Source organism: Lithobates pipiens, unplaced genomic scaffold (genome assembly GCF_037356315.1).
Source record: "Lithobates pipiens isolate NorthernLeopardFrog02 unplaced genomic scaffold, aLitPip1_a1.2 Scaffold_16, whole genome shotgun sequence".
NCBI classification, from domain to species: domain Eukaryota; kingdom Metazoa; phylum Chordata; class Amphibia; order Anura; family Ranidae; genus Lithobates; species Lithobates pipiens.
Genome location: NW_027507748.1, coordinates 656,979,370 through 656,998,776, shown reverse-complemented (window position 1 = coordinate 656,998,776; position 19,407 = coordinate 656,979,370). Strand labels below are relative to the sequence as shown.

Sequence of the window (19,407 nt, the reverse complement as noted above, 5' to 3'; positions counted from 1 at the left end):
GTCAGAGACTGGGGACATGGTACAGGAGATGGTCAGAGACTGCAGACATGGTACAGGAGATGGTCAGAGACTGCAGACATGGTACAGGAGATGGTTAGAGACTGCAGGCATGGTACAGGAGATGGTCAGAGACTGCAGGCATGTTACAGGAGATGGTCAGAAACTGCAGGCATGTTACAGGAGATGGTCAGAGACTGCAGGCATGGTACAGGAGATGGTCAGAGACTGCAGGCATGGTACAGGAGGTGGTCAGAGACTGCAGACATGGTACAGGAGGTGGCCAGAGACTGCAGACATGGTACAGGAGATGGCCAGAGACTGCAGACATGATACAGGAGATGGTCAGGGACTGCAGACATGTTACAGGAGATGGTCAGAGACTGCAGACATGGTACAGGAGATGGCCAGAGACTGCGAACATGGTACAGGAGATCAAAGCAGCCTCACCAATTCCCCTCAGATGCAGCCTGCCTGATAAAAATACATGCACAGTGTTTTCCATGTATTCCAATGGCTTTAGTTCACACCATGCAGTCAGTTTCCGGTGCGGAAACTGACTGCATGGTGTGAACTAGAGCCATTGGAATACATGGAAAACACTGTGCATGCATTTCGTGCAAAAAAAAAAAAAGCACACGGAACTGCATCTGGTGTGAACTGGCCCCAAGCAAGCTACCTGGTTCCGTTCCAACAGACTTCTATTGGGAATGATCATATCGTTACCTCTACTAGCAATAACAACTTAACCCTTCCCCATTCTTTCACATGGCGAAAAAAACCTAGCTGGGTCAAAATCAAGATTATTATTTTTTTTTTATATGGCCAATAAAGGGAGTACAGCCTTTGTCCTGTGACCTGGTTTTATATAGCATGGCTACATTCACACAAGTGGCCAGAGGTAGATAGTTTCAGAGGCAAACAAATTACTCTTTTGGATGCAGCAGCACTGTGGGCACAAAAAACTTTCGATTTAGCTGCGGACAAAACTCTGCAGTAATGCTTGCCCTGGGCACACTCTTTCCCGCTCATGCAGCTTGCCAGTGTCTAAATGCAGCCTTACCCATGCCCGGATCAGAGCGGTGATCTCCGTGTGTCACGGAGCTGTGCATTGAATTGCCCGGGCGGCTGTAGTAACAATGTCCCACCTCCTGTAATCATGTCAGGCTGATTCAATGTCCCACCATTGGATCATTGTACCGTCTGTCACAGGAGACATTGTTACTGCAGCCGCCCAGGCAATTCAATGCACAGCTCCGTGACACACGGAGATCACCGCACTGTCGGGCGGGAGGAAAGGGGGAGGGAGGAAAGGACGAGGGAGGACGGAGGACTAGGGATGAGCCAGGAAAACACCCCTGCAATGGGCGGCACCAGGGGGCGGAGGCCCGCCCAGGCCCTGCCCCCATTTCCGGCCCCATTATCAGCAAGATTTTCCTTTCGGCAATTTGCTGAAAACACCATTTTCAGCCGATATGTTTCGGCGGCCGAAATTTTGGTGCATCCCTAGTAATGACACTATTTAGCATAGTGATTGCAAAGTGATTAATAGTAAGGACTAGGCATAATATAACATTTAGTGTCCAAATCAGTAGCAGGGCCACCTCAATTGCAGCTGTCACATACCTTCAGGTAGCGTCTGACAAGCAGAGAAAGGCCTCTCATACAGCCTTGGTTCAAAGACCACTGAGGTTAAAGCAGTGGTCACGAGAGGACGGTTAGGTAGGAGTGCCTCCATTTAGCAGGGAAGCAGGAAAAGCAGATGGTAGCAGTAGTAGAAGCTGCTGGTTGGGGCAGATTCAGGCATGTTGTGGGGATGCTGTGGATGCAGGTACATTTCAGGTGGCGGCATACTGTGGATGCAGGTATGTAGCCACTGAAGGAGTCAACTGAGACTGGTGCAGAGTCAGACAAGGGTATACACGGAGGATCAGACAGATACATCAGAGATATCAAGCAAAGAATGGTCAAGTTCAGGCAGAGGTTTGGCAACATAGAATCAAGTAGATGCAGGTAAATCAAGGTCAAGGCAAGCCAAGGTAGAGATAGGAGAGAATCAGGATAGTCTGGAAGCCGGATCAAAATCAGATAAAGGATTGCCACAGGAACAGAATACAGGGGAAAGCTGCAGATCAGACAGCAAGGCCCTAGTGCACCTGTCATCCTTATATATGTCATTTTGGCACCGGTGCTAATGGCCATGCATGTTTGCGCATGCTCATAGGCGTTCGCATGATCACTGGGAAATGTCTGTTAGAAAGGATACTTGTGAAATTGTGCTAACGCATGTGTGATTGCCTCTGCCTTTACACATCTGCTGCGCTATGGCCCGCATATCTCTGACAGCAGCAGTGAGGAGTAGTTAGTTTTAATCTACTGAGTGCTGGAACTATCCTGCCAGAGCTCATATATGGTGACAATCAACTGGGTATGCACTGCCCAAAATTAATGCAGGATGTTAGTGGAAGGGCCAGGAGAACAAATGGGGGCTTGGGGTGGAATAATTATTACAGGAGGGTCAGTCCATTGAGATGTTCTTCTACCGGGTATTGATGGGGCCTTTTAAAAGTGTCTTTGCACCTAATGACAGTCCCAGTTAAGCTGTATGCAGTATAGGTACAGAATAGGCATGGTATAGTATTGGCACAGGTGCAAGGTAGATGTGGTTCAGATGCAGTAAAGGTTTGGTATAATGCATGATAGGCGGCATTGATGAGCACTGATAGGCTGCACTAATAGGGCTGCACTGATCATCGGGGCACTATTGATCAGTGCCCTGATGATAAATATAAAGAATGTACTGACAGTCTTGCCTTTTAACTAATCTCCTTTTCTCACACAGACAGTGTGGGAGGAAAGGACTGCCGATAACCAGCAAGCCTGTTTACATGTGATCAGCTGATCACATAGTAAATGGCTGCTGTGATTGGTACTTTATTGCGATCTGTGAAGGACACAGCAGTCACAGAGCATGCTGGATGTGCACCCCAGGGGGTACACGGGAGGCAGGGTTATGGGATGATGTCCATGGACACCCTCCCAGAAATAGACGCCTGGGGCTTGGATGGAAGGGGGGGGGGGGGGGGGGGCCTTCGTGGTTTCATGCACCGAGGCCCTGAACATTCTAGTTGCATCTCTGAGTAGAATCTTCTGATGACCTGTCCTTCCAGATTCTCAGTTTGTCAAATTGTATGTACAGTATAAACTAGATTATGGACCAAATCAAGTTTATATGAAAAAGTTGAATTAAGAAGGATCTCTGTACAATATATAAAACTGAGAATCTGATAAAACAAGTCATCAGGTTTCTACTATATGCTATGCTGGCGGACATTTTTTTTATCATGAAACTATAGTTTGTAATAAATATAACTTTCATTGATTATTTTGTGTTGCTTGTTTTGGATGGCACCAGGAATGTCTCATTTGTTTCTCTATATAAATTGTTTACAACCACTTTAATACTTCTAAGAAGGCAGTGTAGAGAAATATGCTCAAAGGTAAAAATCGCAAAAAAAAGGCCTTACAGAAATTTTGTTATTTGATATGAAAACAGAAAAGTAGAAAAACAAAATCAAACGTCACCATTTTGGCAGTACATATTATTCTTTTTTTTCAATTGGTTTTTATTGAAAATGTTCACATTATAGTTTTTATCAACCATAACAATCAAATAAAGAAATAGGAGCAGATAACAGAGACTATACATACAATCAATTGTGTTGAAAATAAATATTCTCCAGTTACAAAGATTCAAATATTGAGTTGGATTAGTGTGAACCTCTGCATTTCAGGTATACTTTACCATGCTACAATCCTAATCGCCATTGAGACACACAGGTCCCCATCATTGGTTATTGATTACAATACGGTATTGCATGTATATGCAAAAAAACAATAGAAAAGAGGAACAAGTAGTATAAAGGGAGGTGGGGATGGGAGAGGGTTGGGGTATTGGGAGTGTCTGGTCTGATCTGCAAGGGAGTAAGATGACAAGTTAATAAGGTGTGCTTAGCGTCGACAGTCAAGAGAGAAGGGGGGTCAGTTACCTGTTTTATACCAGTTTGTCCAGGTTTTCCATTTGTTGTCAAACAGTTTTTTATTACCACTTCTGCTAGCTAGTAGTGACTCATACACAAAGTGGATCTGAGTAAATACCTCTGATGCGTTGGGAGCTTTATCAATCTTTCAATGTCTTGTTATTAAGGAACGAGCTACCAAGAGGATGTGTGTGAAAATTATTCTAAATTCTGGAGGAAAGGCATCGATTCCTATATTCAATATTGCTAGACTTGGGTTGGGGTGTGCTATAATTCCCGTGATACTGGAGATTGAATGGGAGACGGAGTTCCAGTAGCTGGTTATATGTTTACATACCCAAAACATATGGAGAAGGTTGCCAATTTCACCGCAGTTTCTCCAGCATAGCAGGGAACTATTTTGTCTGAATTTGGAGATTCTGTAAGGAGTAAGATACCACCTTAGGGCAATTTTTTGGGATAATACCCAGTGGTTGATGCATCTAGAGGCCTTATATAGGCATTGAAATGCCTGTTTCCACTGTGAATTAGTGAATGTAATATTTAGTTTAGACTCCCATTTCTCATAAGGGTTGGTTTTGACAAATTCTAACTTTTGTTGGAATAGATTATAAAATAGGGAGATACCCTTATCGGGGGGGGGGGGGGGGCAGTGTTATAAAACTGTCAAGCTTCTTGGATCTAAGGAAGTGGGAAATTTGGTTGTATTTGTCAGTGGGTGTTAGATTAAATTTGTTTTGAAGTATATTAAAGGGTACAATAGTATCTTTGTTGTAAAGGTCTGCAAGAAGGCAGATTCCTTTTGCTTGCCAGTCAGTCATAGAAAGATTAGGGATTGCCTGGGTAAGAGTCATTATGGGAATGGGAATGTCTACTAAGCTAGAAGCTGGAAGTGGTAGTTTTCGCAGTTCTCTCCAGGCAACCATTGTGGCTTGAATTGTGGGTGGTAATTTGTATATGGAGATTGGTTGTAAAGCGTGGAGAAATAAAAGTGCCTTTAGGTTTTTAGTTGGGCTTAAAGCTCACTCAATGTTGCACCAGAGAGTATCTGGAGTTTGGTCGAGCCACCTTTTCAGTTGTGTGAATATGGAGGCCTTGTAGTAGTCCTGTATATCTACTAACCCCATACTCCTGCTGATCTATGCTTGACTAGTAAAGCTTTAGCACATCTCAACCTTTTGGATCTCCAGATGAATTGTGTAAGTAGTGAGTTTAGGATTTGAGATGTTTTCTATTCATGAGTATTGGAGGAGTTCAAAAAAACATATAAGACCTGAGGCAGTAGTAGCATTTTAAATGTGGCTAGGCAGCCAGACCATGTCAGCTCAGTCTTAGCTAGTCTGTTAGCTTCTTTGGTGAGTTTGTCCAGTAAAGGAGTGTAGTTGGCTTCTGCTAAATTATGTATTTTTGCCGTCAATTTTATAAGGAAAGTTCCTCTGCAGCTTATAACTGAGAGGTGAGGGGAGACCTAAGTCAAGAATAAGTGATTTGGTACAGTTAGTCTTGTAATAAGATATATTACTGAATTCTTTAAGAGTGCCGTGTGCGTGTAGTAAGGAAATTTCTGGTGACGTCAGGAACAAGATAATGTCATCTGCAAATAAATTTATGTTATGTGACCCATCTAGTAGGGAAAGACCAGATATGTTGGGGTGAGTTCTGATTCTCTCAGCCAACGGCTCAATAAGGAGACTAAAAATTGAGGGGGACAAAGGACACCCTAACCTTGTGCCATTGGATATGGTGAACGTGTTTGAAAGTAAGTTGGACGAATATACCTAGGCACAAGCAGATGAATAGAGAGCCATTATAGCTGAAAAGATAGGACCAGAGAATCAGAATTTTTGGAACGTAAGTCTCATATATCCCCAGTGGATCCTGTCGAATGCCTTCTCCGCATCCAAAGAAAGAAGCAGAGAAGGCACCCGACAGGACCTCGCATATTGCATGATAGTAATGACTCTCCTTGTGGCATCAGAAGCTTGTCTCCCTGGGGTAAAGCCTTATTGGTCAGGTTTGATCAGGGAAGGAAGAATCGGGAGCAGTCTATGTGTGAGGATCTTGGCATATAACTTCACGTCAGTGTTGAGTAACGAAATTGTTCTGAAGTTGGCTGGGGATGTAGGTTCTTTCCCTGTTTCGGGATTGTAACCACATATGCTTTAAGCATCTCTGAGGGAAACGAGGCGTAGGACACTGCAGCTGTATAAACATTTTGTAAGATTTGGGTTAGGTTACCTTGGAAGGTCCTGTAGTACTTGTTTGGTAGCCCATCCGGGCCTGGAGATTTTCCCAAGGGGAGGGTCTTTATGATTTTCTGGATCTCAGGCTCTGTAATGGGGGAATTGAGAGTTGTGAGTTGTTCTGGTGGAGGAGAAGGGAGTTGAATTCTTGTCAGAAATGCTTGTATACTTTCCACAGTTGGTTGGGGGGTGTCATGGTCATTCTCTAAGTTAAAAAAGGGAGGCATAGTATTTAGCGAAGGAGTTCGCAATTTCCTTGGGATTGGTTATTTTCTTGTTGTCTGGGGGATGAGTTAGATATGGGATTCTGGATTTAGTCCTGGCTGCTCTGGGTCTCTGGGCCAAGAATTTACCTGCCCGGTTTCCTGAGGAATAGCAAGATAATTTAAGTGACCTAACATGTTTATCATACTGTTCAATGAGTAAGAACCTGAGATCAGAGCGGTATTGGGCTAGCGTTTGGGCTACATGTGTGTTGGCGTTATTTTTGTTAAGGGTCTCAAGTGTTTTGATATTAGTGAGAAGTTGGTTACGTTTTTGTGTCCCCCGCCTTTTCTCCTTTGCACATATTTGCAACATTGCCCCCTGATAAATGCTTTATGTGCACACTACAGCATCGCTGGGTCAGAGACCGAGTGCTCATTTAAGGAAAAGAATTCCGATAATTTGTTGGTTATGCTAATGGCGTGCACAGGCATTTGAAAGATCCGGGAGTTGGCTCTCCAAACATATGCAGGACCTGGTGTGTGCCCCTCCACCACCTTTATGGAAACAGGTGCGTGGTCAGACCACGTGATGTCCTGTATGGTAGAGGAGGACACTGCTTGTAGGAGAAGTTTATCAACCAATATTAAGTCAATTCTAGAATACGAGTTATGTCTAGAGGAATGGTAAGTGTAATCGCATTCATCCACCTGTTGGCATCTCCACACGTCATAAATAACTTCTGAATTTAGGAAAGGTTGAAGAGAAGGAGGTGGACGTTTAGCTTTGGAGGTCGTATCTGTCAGAAACCATGAATCAGACCGAGACAGAAGTACAATTAAATCAGACTTGTTTAGTAAATAAAAAGGTAAAGTAATCGTAGTCAAAGCATAGCCAGAGTCAAGTAACCGGATCGAGTAGTCAGCCAGTCCAGAGTTCAATAACTAGATCGGCTAATCAGCCAGGCCAGAAGTCAGGGATCCAAGTGGAGCAACAGCAAGCAGGATAAGGAGCCAGAAGGGATGTCAGCAAACCAGTCTTTAAACAGAACCGCAGAAGATGGTTTCTTGTGATGTGACCAAGGCGAAGGCAGAGATGAAGTGAGCTGGACAGCTTTAAGTAGGGGGATCAGACAAGCAGGATTAGGAACAGCTGGGTAACTGTGGAGAGAGATGATCGCTGGCAATTAGCCGACAGCTGAGCAGCCAGCCCAGAGAAGGAAGGGCTAAGCCAGCCCTGATAGTATCGATAGAATAGTCTGGCGACAAGTTATGATCACCACATATTACCAAGGACCCCCATTGGATGGCATTGACTTTACGAAATAGTATTTTCAGGAAACGAATTTGATGAGAGTTAGGGGCGTATAAATTCACAATGGTGAAGGGTTTGTTGTTTAGTTCGCCAAGTAGTATAAGGTATCGACTAGCAGGGTCGGCATGTGTTTCTTTCAAAGTGAATGCTATCGAGTCTTTAATGGCGATAAGCACTCCCTTCTGTTTCGTGGGAGCAGAGGCTAAGAAAATATGTGGGAATTGCTTGTGCAAAACTTGGGCGTGTTGTCAACTAAAAAATGAGTCTCTTGAATGCAGAGGACATCTGGTTGGAGTTTGAGTGCTTCCTTCCAAACAGACACTCTTTTGGCCAGATGGTTTAAGCCATTAACATTAAAAGAGACAATATTAAGCACCATTGGTGTATGGTTAGGTCAGATATTGACAGTACCTAAGGCGTGTGCTGATGTCTCTTGCAGGAGGCCTCCATGCAGGTGTTGATAGTGGTACATCTTCTTTTCTGGTCGTGCCGAGATCTTGAGTGTGCAGATCAGACCAGAGGTGAAAAGGGCGAAAGAGAGGAGGGGAAGAGAAACAAGTAAAACCAAAAAAACAAAGAGAGTTCAGTAAAAAAGTAGATTCAAGCAAGAACCTGAGGGCAGAACATCTGCCCATAACTTTGAAGGGGAAAACTTTGCACTGAGAGCTCCATAGTGCATCAGGAACTTTGTCATGACTGAGTGCTACCCAATTTTAGAACCAATTAATTAAGAGTTACGTTCCTTAGGTTTTTTTCTTTTTTGACACTGTTTGCCACTCCTGCTGAAGATGGACAGGTGCTGGGGGGAGGATCCTTCAGTTGATTGAGCACGGGGAATATCCAGGGAACGTAGAAGTGCAAGACCTTCTTCCAGAGAGGTTACTACAGTGGTGGTGTCTTTGTGTGTGATAGTCAGCTTCACAGGGTATCCCCAATGGTATGGGATGTTGTGATTGCGTAGGGCTTTAGTCACAGGAAGGAGGGATTTGCATTTCTGCATCGTGAATTGAGAGAGGTCTGCAAAGAGTTGGATATGCGAATATTCCTCTGGAGGATGCTGGTGTTTACGAAAGGCAGACATAAGTTGCTCTTTAGTTTGGTAAAAATGCACTCTCATCAAAACGTCACGAGGTATATTGTCAGGGAGATGTGACGGCTTTGGCAGTCTATGAATGTGGTCGATTTGCATCTCAGATTCAGGTAAGGAGGGCAGGAAAACTTTCATCAGGTCCTGGGCGTATTTTTGGAGTTGTGCAGGGAGAACAGCCTCAGCAACCCCCCTTATTTTTATATTGTTCCTCCTTGACCTGTCTTTGAGGTCCGCTACTTTAGCTTTGAGCCATACGATTTCATTCGCATGATCACTATGAACTTTAATCAGAGTATTATGCAAGGCCGCAAACTCCCCCATTTTGACTTTGATGTGATCTACTCTCCTGCCCAGATCCCCCACTTCTGTTTTAAAGTTGTTAATACACTTTAACATGTCAGCATGCATAGAAGTGCGGAGTGAGACAAGCATGTCCTTCAACACGGTATCTGACACAGGTTTATCCGTGGTGAGGAACGTCATAAAGGGATCGATCAGTTCCCTAGTGTCCACCAGGGAGTCCTGACATGTGCTCACCTGTAAGTTGTCCACATCCATACGTGGCTTGGATTTGGTAGGGCTTCGGGAGAGTGGGGTGGAGGCGTCCGGGGAGCGACGAGCACTGGCATCATGCGTTTCAGGGCTTGACGCTGCGGAGCAAGAGTCGCTTGAGGAGGAAGGACAGAGAGCTCCGGCACTGACACCATTTTGTCTCAGATCACAGCCCGCCTGTCTGAAGAAATCGTCAAGTTTCTTCGGTACAGCTGCACCTTTCCGTTTGTGGGTCATTTTGTGAGCGAGGCAGAAGCTTTAGACGGTCTGTGGTGGTTGTTTGGGTTAGCGGTGTCGCTTCTGTGTTGCTCGGTTCCTGTTGCTGGAGCGGAGCTGTGTTAGCTAGCTTCCATTCAACATGTTCAATGTTCAATTTTCAAGATGCCTATTTAGAGATGTATAGATGTGAAACCAGCTCTAACCCTTGGACAATCACCTTTAGAGGTGTTACTTAGCCTGGTGTGAGTACGATTCCTGCCTTTTGAAATGGCCAGGACCAGCCAGTTGTAGTGGCTGGATCAGAATAGTTAGAATTTCTTACATGAGTACATTATCCCAACTACAGCAGTTTGAAACAGCTCAAGACTGCTGTGAGCCAGGTCCAACTAACTTCTTTGGCAGTCCCTAGGTGGTTCTATACAACCAGGAGATATTTTTTTGCATCTGCTCACAGGTTGTACGGTCAGAAGGAATTGTTTTCATCTCCATATGAGTAATATTTTGGGACTTATAGATGAAAATATATTCCTTCTCATCTCTGGAAAATGAGAAATGATTGTAGATAGTTCAGAGCCCAGTAGCTGTAGAGTGTTAAAAGTACCCAATGTCTTTCCCCCAGTGAGGTGACAGTTTTCTAGGTTTACATACAGCCAGAAGACCTTGTCAGAGATCCATTAGCAGCTAGGTGTTAATTCCAGGTCCAAACTGTTTAAGCAAATTTTAACATTTTGAACATTTGTCCATCACTGACCTCTGAAGCAGGAAGTTGTGTGATATCATCTCTCTTTTATATTTAATTTTATGCCTAGTATACTTTGAACTAAGTTTCCTTTCAAGCATGTACATCAACAACTTGGACAAATTAGACACGTGTACCGTTCGTTTGTGCTAAATGTTCCCATATTTTACAAGAAAGAGGAACAGGAAAATAAAATCAGTCATGTTAAATAAAATGTTATGATATGTGGGTAGGGGATAGTAAATAAGTTGCACCACATCCCTTAAGATGCATAAAGAACAAAGTAACGATTGCAGGAATGGGATTTTTAAAGGTGCAACGAATGTACCAATAACAAAATTAGAAGTTAAAAATATTTTTTTATAGTAATATTTAAAATGTATATAAAAATGTACAGAACATGAACAATAAATCAGAAATGTGCTTTGTTGATGTTAAAAATATCCTCTACATATAATCTTCAACATGTTTCACCATCATGGCTTCTTCAGGAAGTGTACATATATGGAGAATACTAATAAAAAAAACAAAAAAGATTCATGTAAAAGACAGCAAGAATATGCATATATTGCATAATATAGCAGAGGATATGATAAAGCACATGTACGAGCAAACAAACCCCCACCTGCCCACCAAACCCCAAAAGGTTAAGCTCCCTTGCATCAAAAATAACCACAACATTAATTCATTTTAGGTTACAAAACATTATTTAAAGCATAGATCTGTGCTGGAAAAAAAAATTATTAAAATTGTCTTCTTAGTAGAGGATCCCGCTATCTTCCTCCTTTCCTGCTTTTTAGTTCTGATGACCGGCCACCTGAAGCCTCTCTTTTTCCAGTTTAATAACCATACTTTGAGAAAGCAGTTTTAGCTTACAGTTCTGCTTTAATACGCTGTACTGGATTTGCAACTGTGCTTTAGATTTTTGGCTTGAGTTCTGCTTTCATTATCTGTAAACCGACTAATGTGTGCATCAGCAGTGCAACATTCGTATACCTGAGAATATTATATAAACTGGAAGAGTTGTTTAAAAAAAATATAATGTATTTCATAACTGTTCTAGCTGCATGCTTCATTTGAAGACTTGCTATAATAATCTAAACCTCATGAACATCAAAGACCGCAAAGGAAAAACATAAGATCTAAAGCATTTTGTAAATTTTTTTTGTAAAAAATAAATAATGACTGTGATCAAAGCTGTAATTTGTATTAAACTTTAAAGTTTGTTTTCTCTGTCATGTTTAATCAGTGTGGCTTCATTTGTATCTACCCTGATCAGTGTTGCAGTGTAAGTACCAAGTACTTTTTGTGTTTTTAACGGGTAGATTTTCATTTTTTCAGAGAGTGTGGATTATGGACCAGTGTTTGCCCAAGAGCCAGAGAATGTAATATTCCCCATGGATTCTGGAGAGAAGAAAGTGTCACTTAATTGTGAGGCGAGAGGATTTCCTGGCCCGAGTTATAGGTACATACACTGACTATAAATGTTCCATTGCAAATAAGCCTTGCATTTACCATTCGCTATCCATGATCATCTCATCTCCAACAGCTTTATAATAACTTAAAATAAAAGACCCACTTGTAATATTCATTATAAGCCATGCAGCAGTCCCCATATCTGTGCATTCCTTTTAAATAGACTCTCTCATTGAGGAGAAAAGGGGGTAACTGCTCCAGGTATGGTATGCAGGCATCTAGAGGTGCACATACTTTCTGAAGCCTACAGCCTTAGGAGCCCATTGCTGATCCAAGGCAAAGCTCCTACACTTCTAACTTGTTGCTAGTAGACATGTGCAGTACTAAAAAAATTAGTTTTGTTTATTTTTTGTTTAATTTGTTTTTGTTTGTGTTTTGTTTATCGGATCATTCGTTATGATTGGCATTCGTAACTTCGGATGCATTCATATTCGTTCCATTCATGTAGATGCGGCATTCGTTACTTTAGATAGTTAGTAACTTCGGATGTATTCATTCCATTCGTTTAGATGCAGCATTCGTTACTTTGGATAATTCGTAACTTCGGATGCATTTGTATTCGTTTCTTTCCATTTAGATGCAGTATTAGTTTCTTTCCGTTTAGATGCAGTATTCGTTACTTCAGATAATTCCTAACTTCCGATGCATTCATATTCGTTCATTTCCATTCGTTTAGATGCAGCATTCATTACTTCAGATAATTTGTAACTTTGGATGCATTCGTATTAGTTCCGTCCCATTCATTTAGATGCAGCATTCCTTACTTCGGATACTCGTAACTTCGGATGCATCCATATTTGTTACGTTCACAAACAGTTACTTTAGCCAAATTTGAAAGGAAATTCCGATAAAACTTAAAATATAATCTATCCCAAATTAGCTGCTATGGCACAGAGACCTGAATAGAAGAATTACTGACTTACCTGTATTACTAAATTACTGAAGTTACCTATAATTGAATTGTTTCTAATAATAATAATAATAGATAATAATAAAAACTATAATAATTTAATTATAATAGAAAATAAAAAAAATTATTATCCAAATGTAATCGATTTGTTAAACTCATAGGTTGAATTGTTTTTCGTTCTTTCAGATTTTTGTATTTGCAGGTTTTTGTTCTTTCGGATTGTCGTTCTTTCGGGTTTTCGTTCTGGATTTTCATTCTTTCTGACAATTTGTTTTCGTAAGCATTCGTCAAAGCAGTCTTTCATTCACTTGGATGGTTCCAAATGAACAAATATGTTGAATTTCGTCACAGAAAATAAATTTGTAACTAAATGAATTGTACATGTCTAGAATTTGTAACAAAATTAATTGCACGTGTCTAGTTGCTTGGTCCTACGCCACACATTTCTGTCTGACGATAGAAAAGTGTAGGAGGGACAAGCAAGCTCGGTGTGTGCATCTCTAGATTCAGCAGTTTGTCCGTCCAGCCCGCCCCCCTATGAAATAATAAGTGTCTTTGCTGATGGATTTTGGGCTTCTGTCAATGGCATCAATTTGACATCAGATTGAGATGCTTCTGAGATCATTTGTAACTTTGGATGCATTCATATTAGTTCCGTCCCGTTCATTTAGATGCGGCATTCCTTACTTCGGATACTCGTAACTTGGGATGCATCCATATTCGTTATGTTCACAAACAGTTACTTTAGCCAAATTTGAAAGGAAATTCCGCTAAAACTTAAAATAGAATCTATCCCAGATTAGCTGCTATGGCGCAGAGACCTGAATAGAAGAATTACTGACTTACCTATATTACTAAATTACTGAATTTACCTATAATTTAAATGCACATTTGACCTGCAGTTGACCTCCTTCTGGCTTACATTTGACCTTCTTTCGCATGGGTTTTGCACTCCACAAGACTTGAATGGAAATGCAAAACCTGTCTGAAACAAACAAAAGCCCAATGACAGAGGTCCTTAAAAGAGTTCTTTCTAAGAAAATATACATATACTCACCTAGGTGGATGCAACATCGCTTGAATGCTGCATCTGTCCCTCACTGCTTCTAAAACTGAGAACTGAGCGATCAAAGACTGCTGATAGCTTAGTTCTCAGTGAGTCACCCGCTCTGTGCTCTGCACCTCCAGAACTCACTGGAGCGCTGGGCCGTAGAGGGGGGCTGGCTCAGTCTCCCAGCGATTTGCTGAGAGGGTGAGCCAGCCACCATTCCAGGCATCTGGGTGGATCCCGTCTATAAAGTTGGGATCGATCCAGAGCCTGGACTGACTGAGTAACCCAAGCCAATATCAGGCTTTAGCCTGCTGATGACTGAAAACGGACCACAGGAGTGCAGAATAAGGTGCACTCCTGTGATCTACAGGAGAAGCAGTGCCAAAAAAAGTTCTGGCCATACTTTTCCTTTAAGCTTCTGTTGCTGGCCCATCTTTCTAAAGAGTACTAGTCATCTGGCTTCTTTGCTGATCCAGCAGCCTCACATCTTTTTGTGCTGTTGACTTGAAACAAGTCAGGGTGTCAGGAATGATGAATTCAACTGCTACTTATTTATTAGCACCAGTTTTAAAAAAACTGATTATAATTAGAGTCAACCAGGCAACTTGGATTTTTAGAAGGAGAAGATCAATGGCAACCTACCGTACATGCTTTTCTCAGTACAGCTATAACATTTTATGTATATCTGCTGTGTACCAAAGCATGGCCTCTTGGCTCTGTATTCAGCACTTCCAGGCTAAGAAGAGGCTGCCTGAAAGGAGATTGATATATCACTTCCCATTTGATCAGGACTATTTAATGCTGCCAGAAGTAGTTAGTCTTATTGTACTAGACTTCTGCTGCAATACTAAAGACATGTAACTATTCACCCAAGTGGCTTCCTCAGTTCTAATGAGAGTCAGAAACACCCCTCAACATTTATGCCCTATCCCAATCACCATGGTGTTTTGAAGGCAGGTAACTATTGCCTAAGAACCAGATGGATGATGTGAAAGTTGGTGAAACCACATTGTTCTACTTACATAATCCCATATTCATAGTGCCATGACAATTGGTGCATTTGGTACATGGTTGAAGGCTTGAATGCTTACCGAGTACCAAACACAGGACTTCTGTCCTTACCCTTGTCTAGCTGGACATTCTGCAGAGCATGCAGGGCAATATGGAAAATAGTAGGATTGTCCTGCACCATGGGGAACACTTGGCAACTATGTTTGTGGACTGATGCCGCCAGTGTTTAGTTATTACCCAACATTGCCCATATACTCAACATGTATGTATAGTAACAAGCTAGTCTTGGGTCTGACACACTGTAATTAGACAGATTATACTCATCGATCTAACTGGGCAATTGAATTTCACATTTGGCAAAACAAAACACCATCCCACATGAAGACAGACCTTCTCACATGATGAAAGAACTTCAGGTTTATTCAATATAAACTTATTCTTAAGTGCACTAAGCCATTTGGACCAATCAGAGTTTACTCTGCTAAAGTTAGACCAGTACACAAGAGATTCTGATTGGTTGGTAGGCTTACTGCACTTAGAAATTAAATAAATTAAAAAGAAATGACTCCATAAAACTCAAATACATGTGAAAAAGATACTTCTTTTTCAGTGCATGCCAGATTGTATTAACAATACACTTTGGCAGCACACTCTTGTACATAGCAATGCAATGCTGGTCAAACTCTTGGAAAAAGGATGATATGGAATTGAAGTGTCCACAGCAGTGTGCCACAAACACCTTACATAGGGTTAGTTTATTAACACTGGAGAATGAGAAATCTGGTGCAGTGGGGAATGGCAACCAATCAGCTTCTAACTTCAACTTGTTCAATTAAGCTTTGACAAAAAAATCTGGAAACTGGTTGGTTTCTATGCAGATCTGCACCAGATGTTGCATTCTCCAGTTTTAGTAAATCCACCTGATTGTGTGGTTCAGTGCTAAATGATTACATTTATGGCCAAGCTCAAATGATACCAATGTAATGCCTGCTAATAGGCTATTTTGATCAATTCCAATTGCAGTTTGGATTGTTTGGCCATGCATATGCTGGAACAGATCATAACCACAGGTGGCAGATAGTCACAACTGTGAACTGTCATACTCAATGCAATTATTTTTAACTGTGTAATAAAGTTGTCAATGTGTGTGACCGGCATTGTGGAAAGATATAAGCATCCAAGTTATTTAGGATCCTAACACAGATCTCCCTGACCTAAGCAATAGAAAGATGTAGAGCATATTTTTCTTCTTCAATTACACCAACAAACAATAAATTCTACTGAACTAATTATACTTATCGCTACCATTATCATTCGTATTGTTTTGCTCTGAATGTGCTCACTTTGATGCATGATACTTTATATTGTTAGCTATATAACAATGCTGCTTTTTTAATTTCATTTTAAAGCTTCTTAAGCTTTGTTTTTCATTTTGTACATATTTTTGATTTCTTTTCAAGATGGCTTCGCAATGGAACAGAAATAGACTTGGAAAGTGATTATCGCTACACTCTAATAGATGGAAATTTAATCATCAGCAGTCCAAATGAGGTGAAGGATTCTGGCCAATACCAATGTATAGCATCAAACACCTTGGGCAGAGTTCTTAGTAGAGAGGCTACACTTCAGTTTGCATGTGAGTAATGCTTCCCCTGGTTTGACCAGAGGTCATTGAAACATACGGTAGTTAGACCAAATTTAGCAGTGTCAGCATGCTTTGGTTAATTTAGTAATAATAATAGCTGTATAACCAATTTGGCTACCTAAATATTTTTTACTGTGTTTTTAAGGATATGTAAAGCCATTATGTTTTGCATTTGCTTTTATTATAAGTCAAATGTACAAACATGTTTACAGAATGCAACTGTCACTTAAAAAATAAAACACATAAGGATCATAGTGCTATCATGAGATATGGAAAGCTTTATGATCCTTATGTGTTTGTTTTGAGTCTGGTGGGATAATATAAGTGAAGGTTGGAGCAATGACCCATTTAAAGGAGAAGAGTTGCCAAATTGTGATACATGGTGGAGAGTGGATTTGGAGGAAAAGGGGCGTTCTGGAAGAGGGGAGAGCAAGGCTATAACCCCCTAAAGAAGAAGGCGCATAATTGACCTATAACATATTTATGGATCAACAACAAGTGAGTGCATATATGAGCACAAGGGTGAAGCACTTGGGTAAAGTTTGATTTATAGCACGGAACAGTCATTCCTATATGAGCACTGGATTTGGACTGGTTTATTGACTGAGATATTACTTAAAGAAAAAAAAATTGTGAATTTTACACAAATTAATTTAAATAATTATTTATAAATTATTTATAAATTATAAATAATTTTATAATTTGATATTTCAATAACAAGTATGAGTATAGCATATGTTAAGAAAGGTGGATAGTAGGTACGTTTATTTTTCAGTACACTGGACAATTTTTAGTTAAAGTGATTGTAAAGTCTCGTTTATATTTTTTATTTTTATTTATTTAATAACAAACATGTTATACTTACCTGCTATGGGCAGTTGGATTTGCACAGAGCAGCCCGAACACTCCTCTTCTGGGGTCCTTCTTTGCTGCACCTGGCCCCTCCCTCCTGGCGAGTGCCTACACAGCAAGCAACTTTCTATGGGGGCACCCAAGCCGAGTCACAGCTTCATGTGTCCATTCAGACACAGAGCCCTGACCAGGCCCCACCCCCTCTCTCCTCTAAATGGCTAACTGATTTGATTGACAGCCGCAGGAGCCAATGGTGCCGCTGCTGTGTTTCAGCCAATCAGGAGGATGGCTAAGACACTTGTAGTATACTTTATTTTATTTTAATTTAATTATTTTAATGTTTTTGTTATTGGTCAGAAGGAAAGATCTAGGCATCACTGCAACTGTGTAAATAATAATTTTGACAGCATTATCAAAGGTTTAAAGGGTAAATGTCAGCTTTATATAAGTTGGTTTCTACATAAGCCTAAGCAGTACCCTTGTCCTAGTATGGACGCTGTTTGATCTCCAAGAAGATAACACTACTGTTTGACTAAAGAAAAACAAACCAGTCTAGGTCCAGCATTACTGGGCTTGGTGACCTTTTATTTATATTGATATTATGTTGTTATTTAGTTGGTTTTATCATTTATAGATTATATGTAGCTGGCAATGAGCAAATTATTTCATTTCACCCAGGCTGCTGCATCATTAGTAGATAGGGTCTCCATCTCTCTTTTGCAGCCTTTACTAGGTAATTTCCCAATTGTTTGCCTCAGCTATTGGGTCTGGCTGAGCTACAAATCATTTACTGCAACTTTTCTTTATGCCATTAGTGGCTTCACATAGAAAGTAAAATGCATCTTAAACAAGCCCAGCAAATGAAATACGTTATACAATGTGTTTATACTGGTAATTGTCACCCGAAGACAGAGAATGGCCTATTATCTGCCGCTCTCCCGCTGAGCCGCTCTTTGAAAGAACATACATTTTAATTCCTTAGGCTGTTAGGGTTTCTTTAATATAAGATTCATGTTAAACAGCGTGACCAAAACAGTCTGCAGCTTATAACTGGGTGTCTCTAGAAGTGTTTCTATCTAGAAAATTGTGCGTCTGTACTAAAGATGGAAAGTCTTTATTTTACCTTTATTAATATCTTATACAACACCAGTATGAACAGTGTCAGCAAGCTTCATTGAACAAATGTAACGTGCTTTTGACATCAGTTTGAGATGCTTATGAAATCATCCAGAATTTATTTCAGGTACATTTAACCTGCTTCAAGCTGCTTTTGCATTTCTATAGACTTGTATGGGGAGTTCTGAAGAAACAAAATCCCATTGACCCTGGCACATAAACCCAGATTCCACAAGACATCCAGCAGCTGTTCCATACTTTTAAACTGGAGAGCCCATTGTTTCAACTACTGTCACATACCTGGCCTGAGGGTGATTTGACGAGAGGGCTTCCCTTGCGGCTAAGTGCCAAGCACCCCTGAAGGTGAGAACAGGGAACGCTAGGCTCAAAGAAGCATGGGTGCAGTTTAGGTGGATCTTCTGAAATCTGCTTGCAGCACAGTGGAACTGGATAGCTGTCAGCTAGTCTGTCAGGACAGATGGCAGGACCCCGTACCACCTGGAGAAGTAGCAGAACCAAGGCAGTGACCGCAGGCAAGGTGGCACCCAAGGAAAAAGCAGGATCAGGCTAATAGGTCCGGACTGAAGAATTGTAGTCAGAATGGGAGCCAAAGTCATACACAGGAGGGGAAGCCAGGGAGTAGGCAGATGCGTGGTTAGGAGCAGGCAGAAGATTTGTCAAAAGCAAGCCAGAGTCATACACAGTAGAGCAAGAGAAGCAGAGTCCTTAGAGCAAGCTGGGGTCAAAACCAGGGATCAGACAGCAGAGAAGTCCAGAGGCAAACCGGATCGGTAACAGGTAATCCAAAGAATTCACCACTAACCTTATATAGGACGTTTGGTGCCAGTTCTGACAGCAGATGAGTGTGAATGTGTGCCAGTGCAAACGAGCATGACCATGTCAAGTATTGGCAACTATGTCAGGTCTTTTCCTCAGCACATGCACATT

The 19,407-nt window shown here is 41.3% G+C and overlaps 1 protein-coding gene across 1 annotated transcript in view; it reads left to right on the top strand.

Annotated features, from left to right (window-relative positions):
• Positions 1 to 19,407, top strand: part of CNTN5 (contactin 5) — a 780,450-nt gene that overhangs the window by 43,883 nt on the left and 717,160 nt on the right. Inside the window, exons 2-3 of the mRNA XM_077484405.1 lie at positions 11,740 to 11,863; positions 16,307 to 16,482. Of these exons, the coding sequence (XP_077340531.1) occupies positions 11,740 to 11,863; positions 16,307 to 16,482 (300 nt within the window). The remainder of the gene's footprint in view (positions 1 to 11,739; positions 11,864 to 16,306; positions 16,483 to 19,407) is intronic.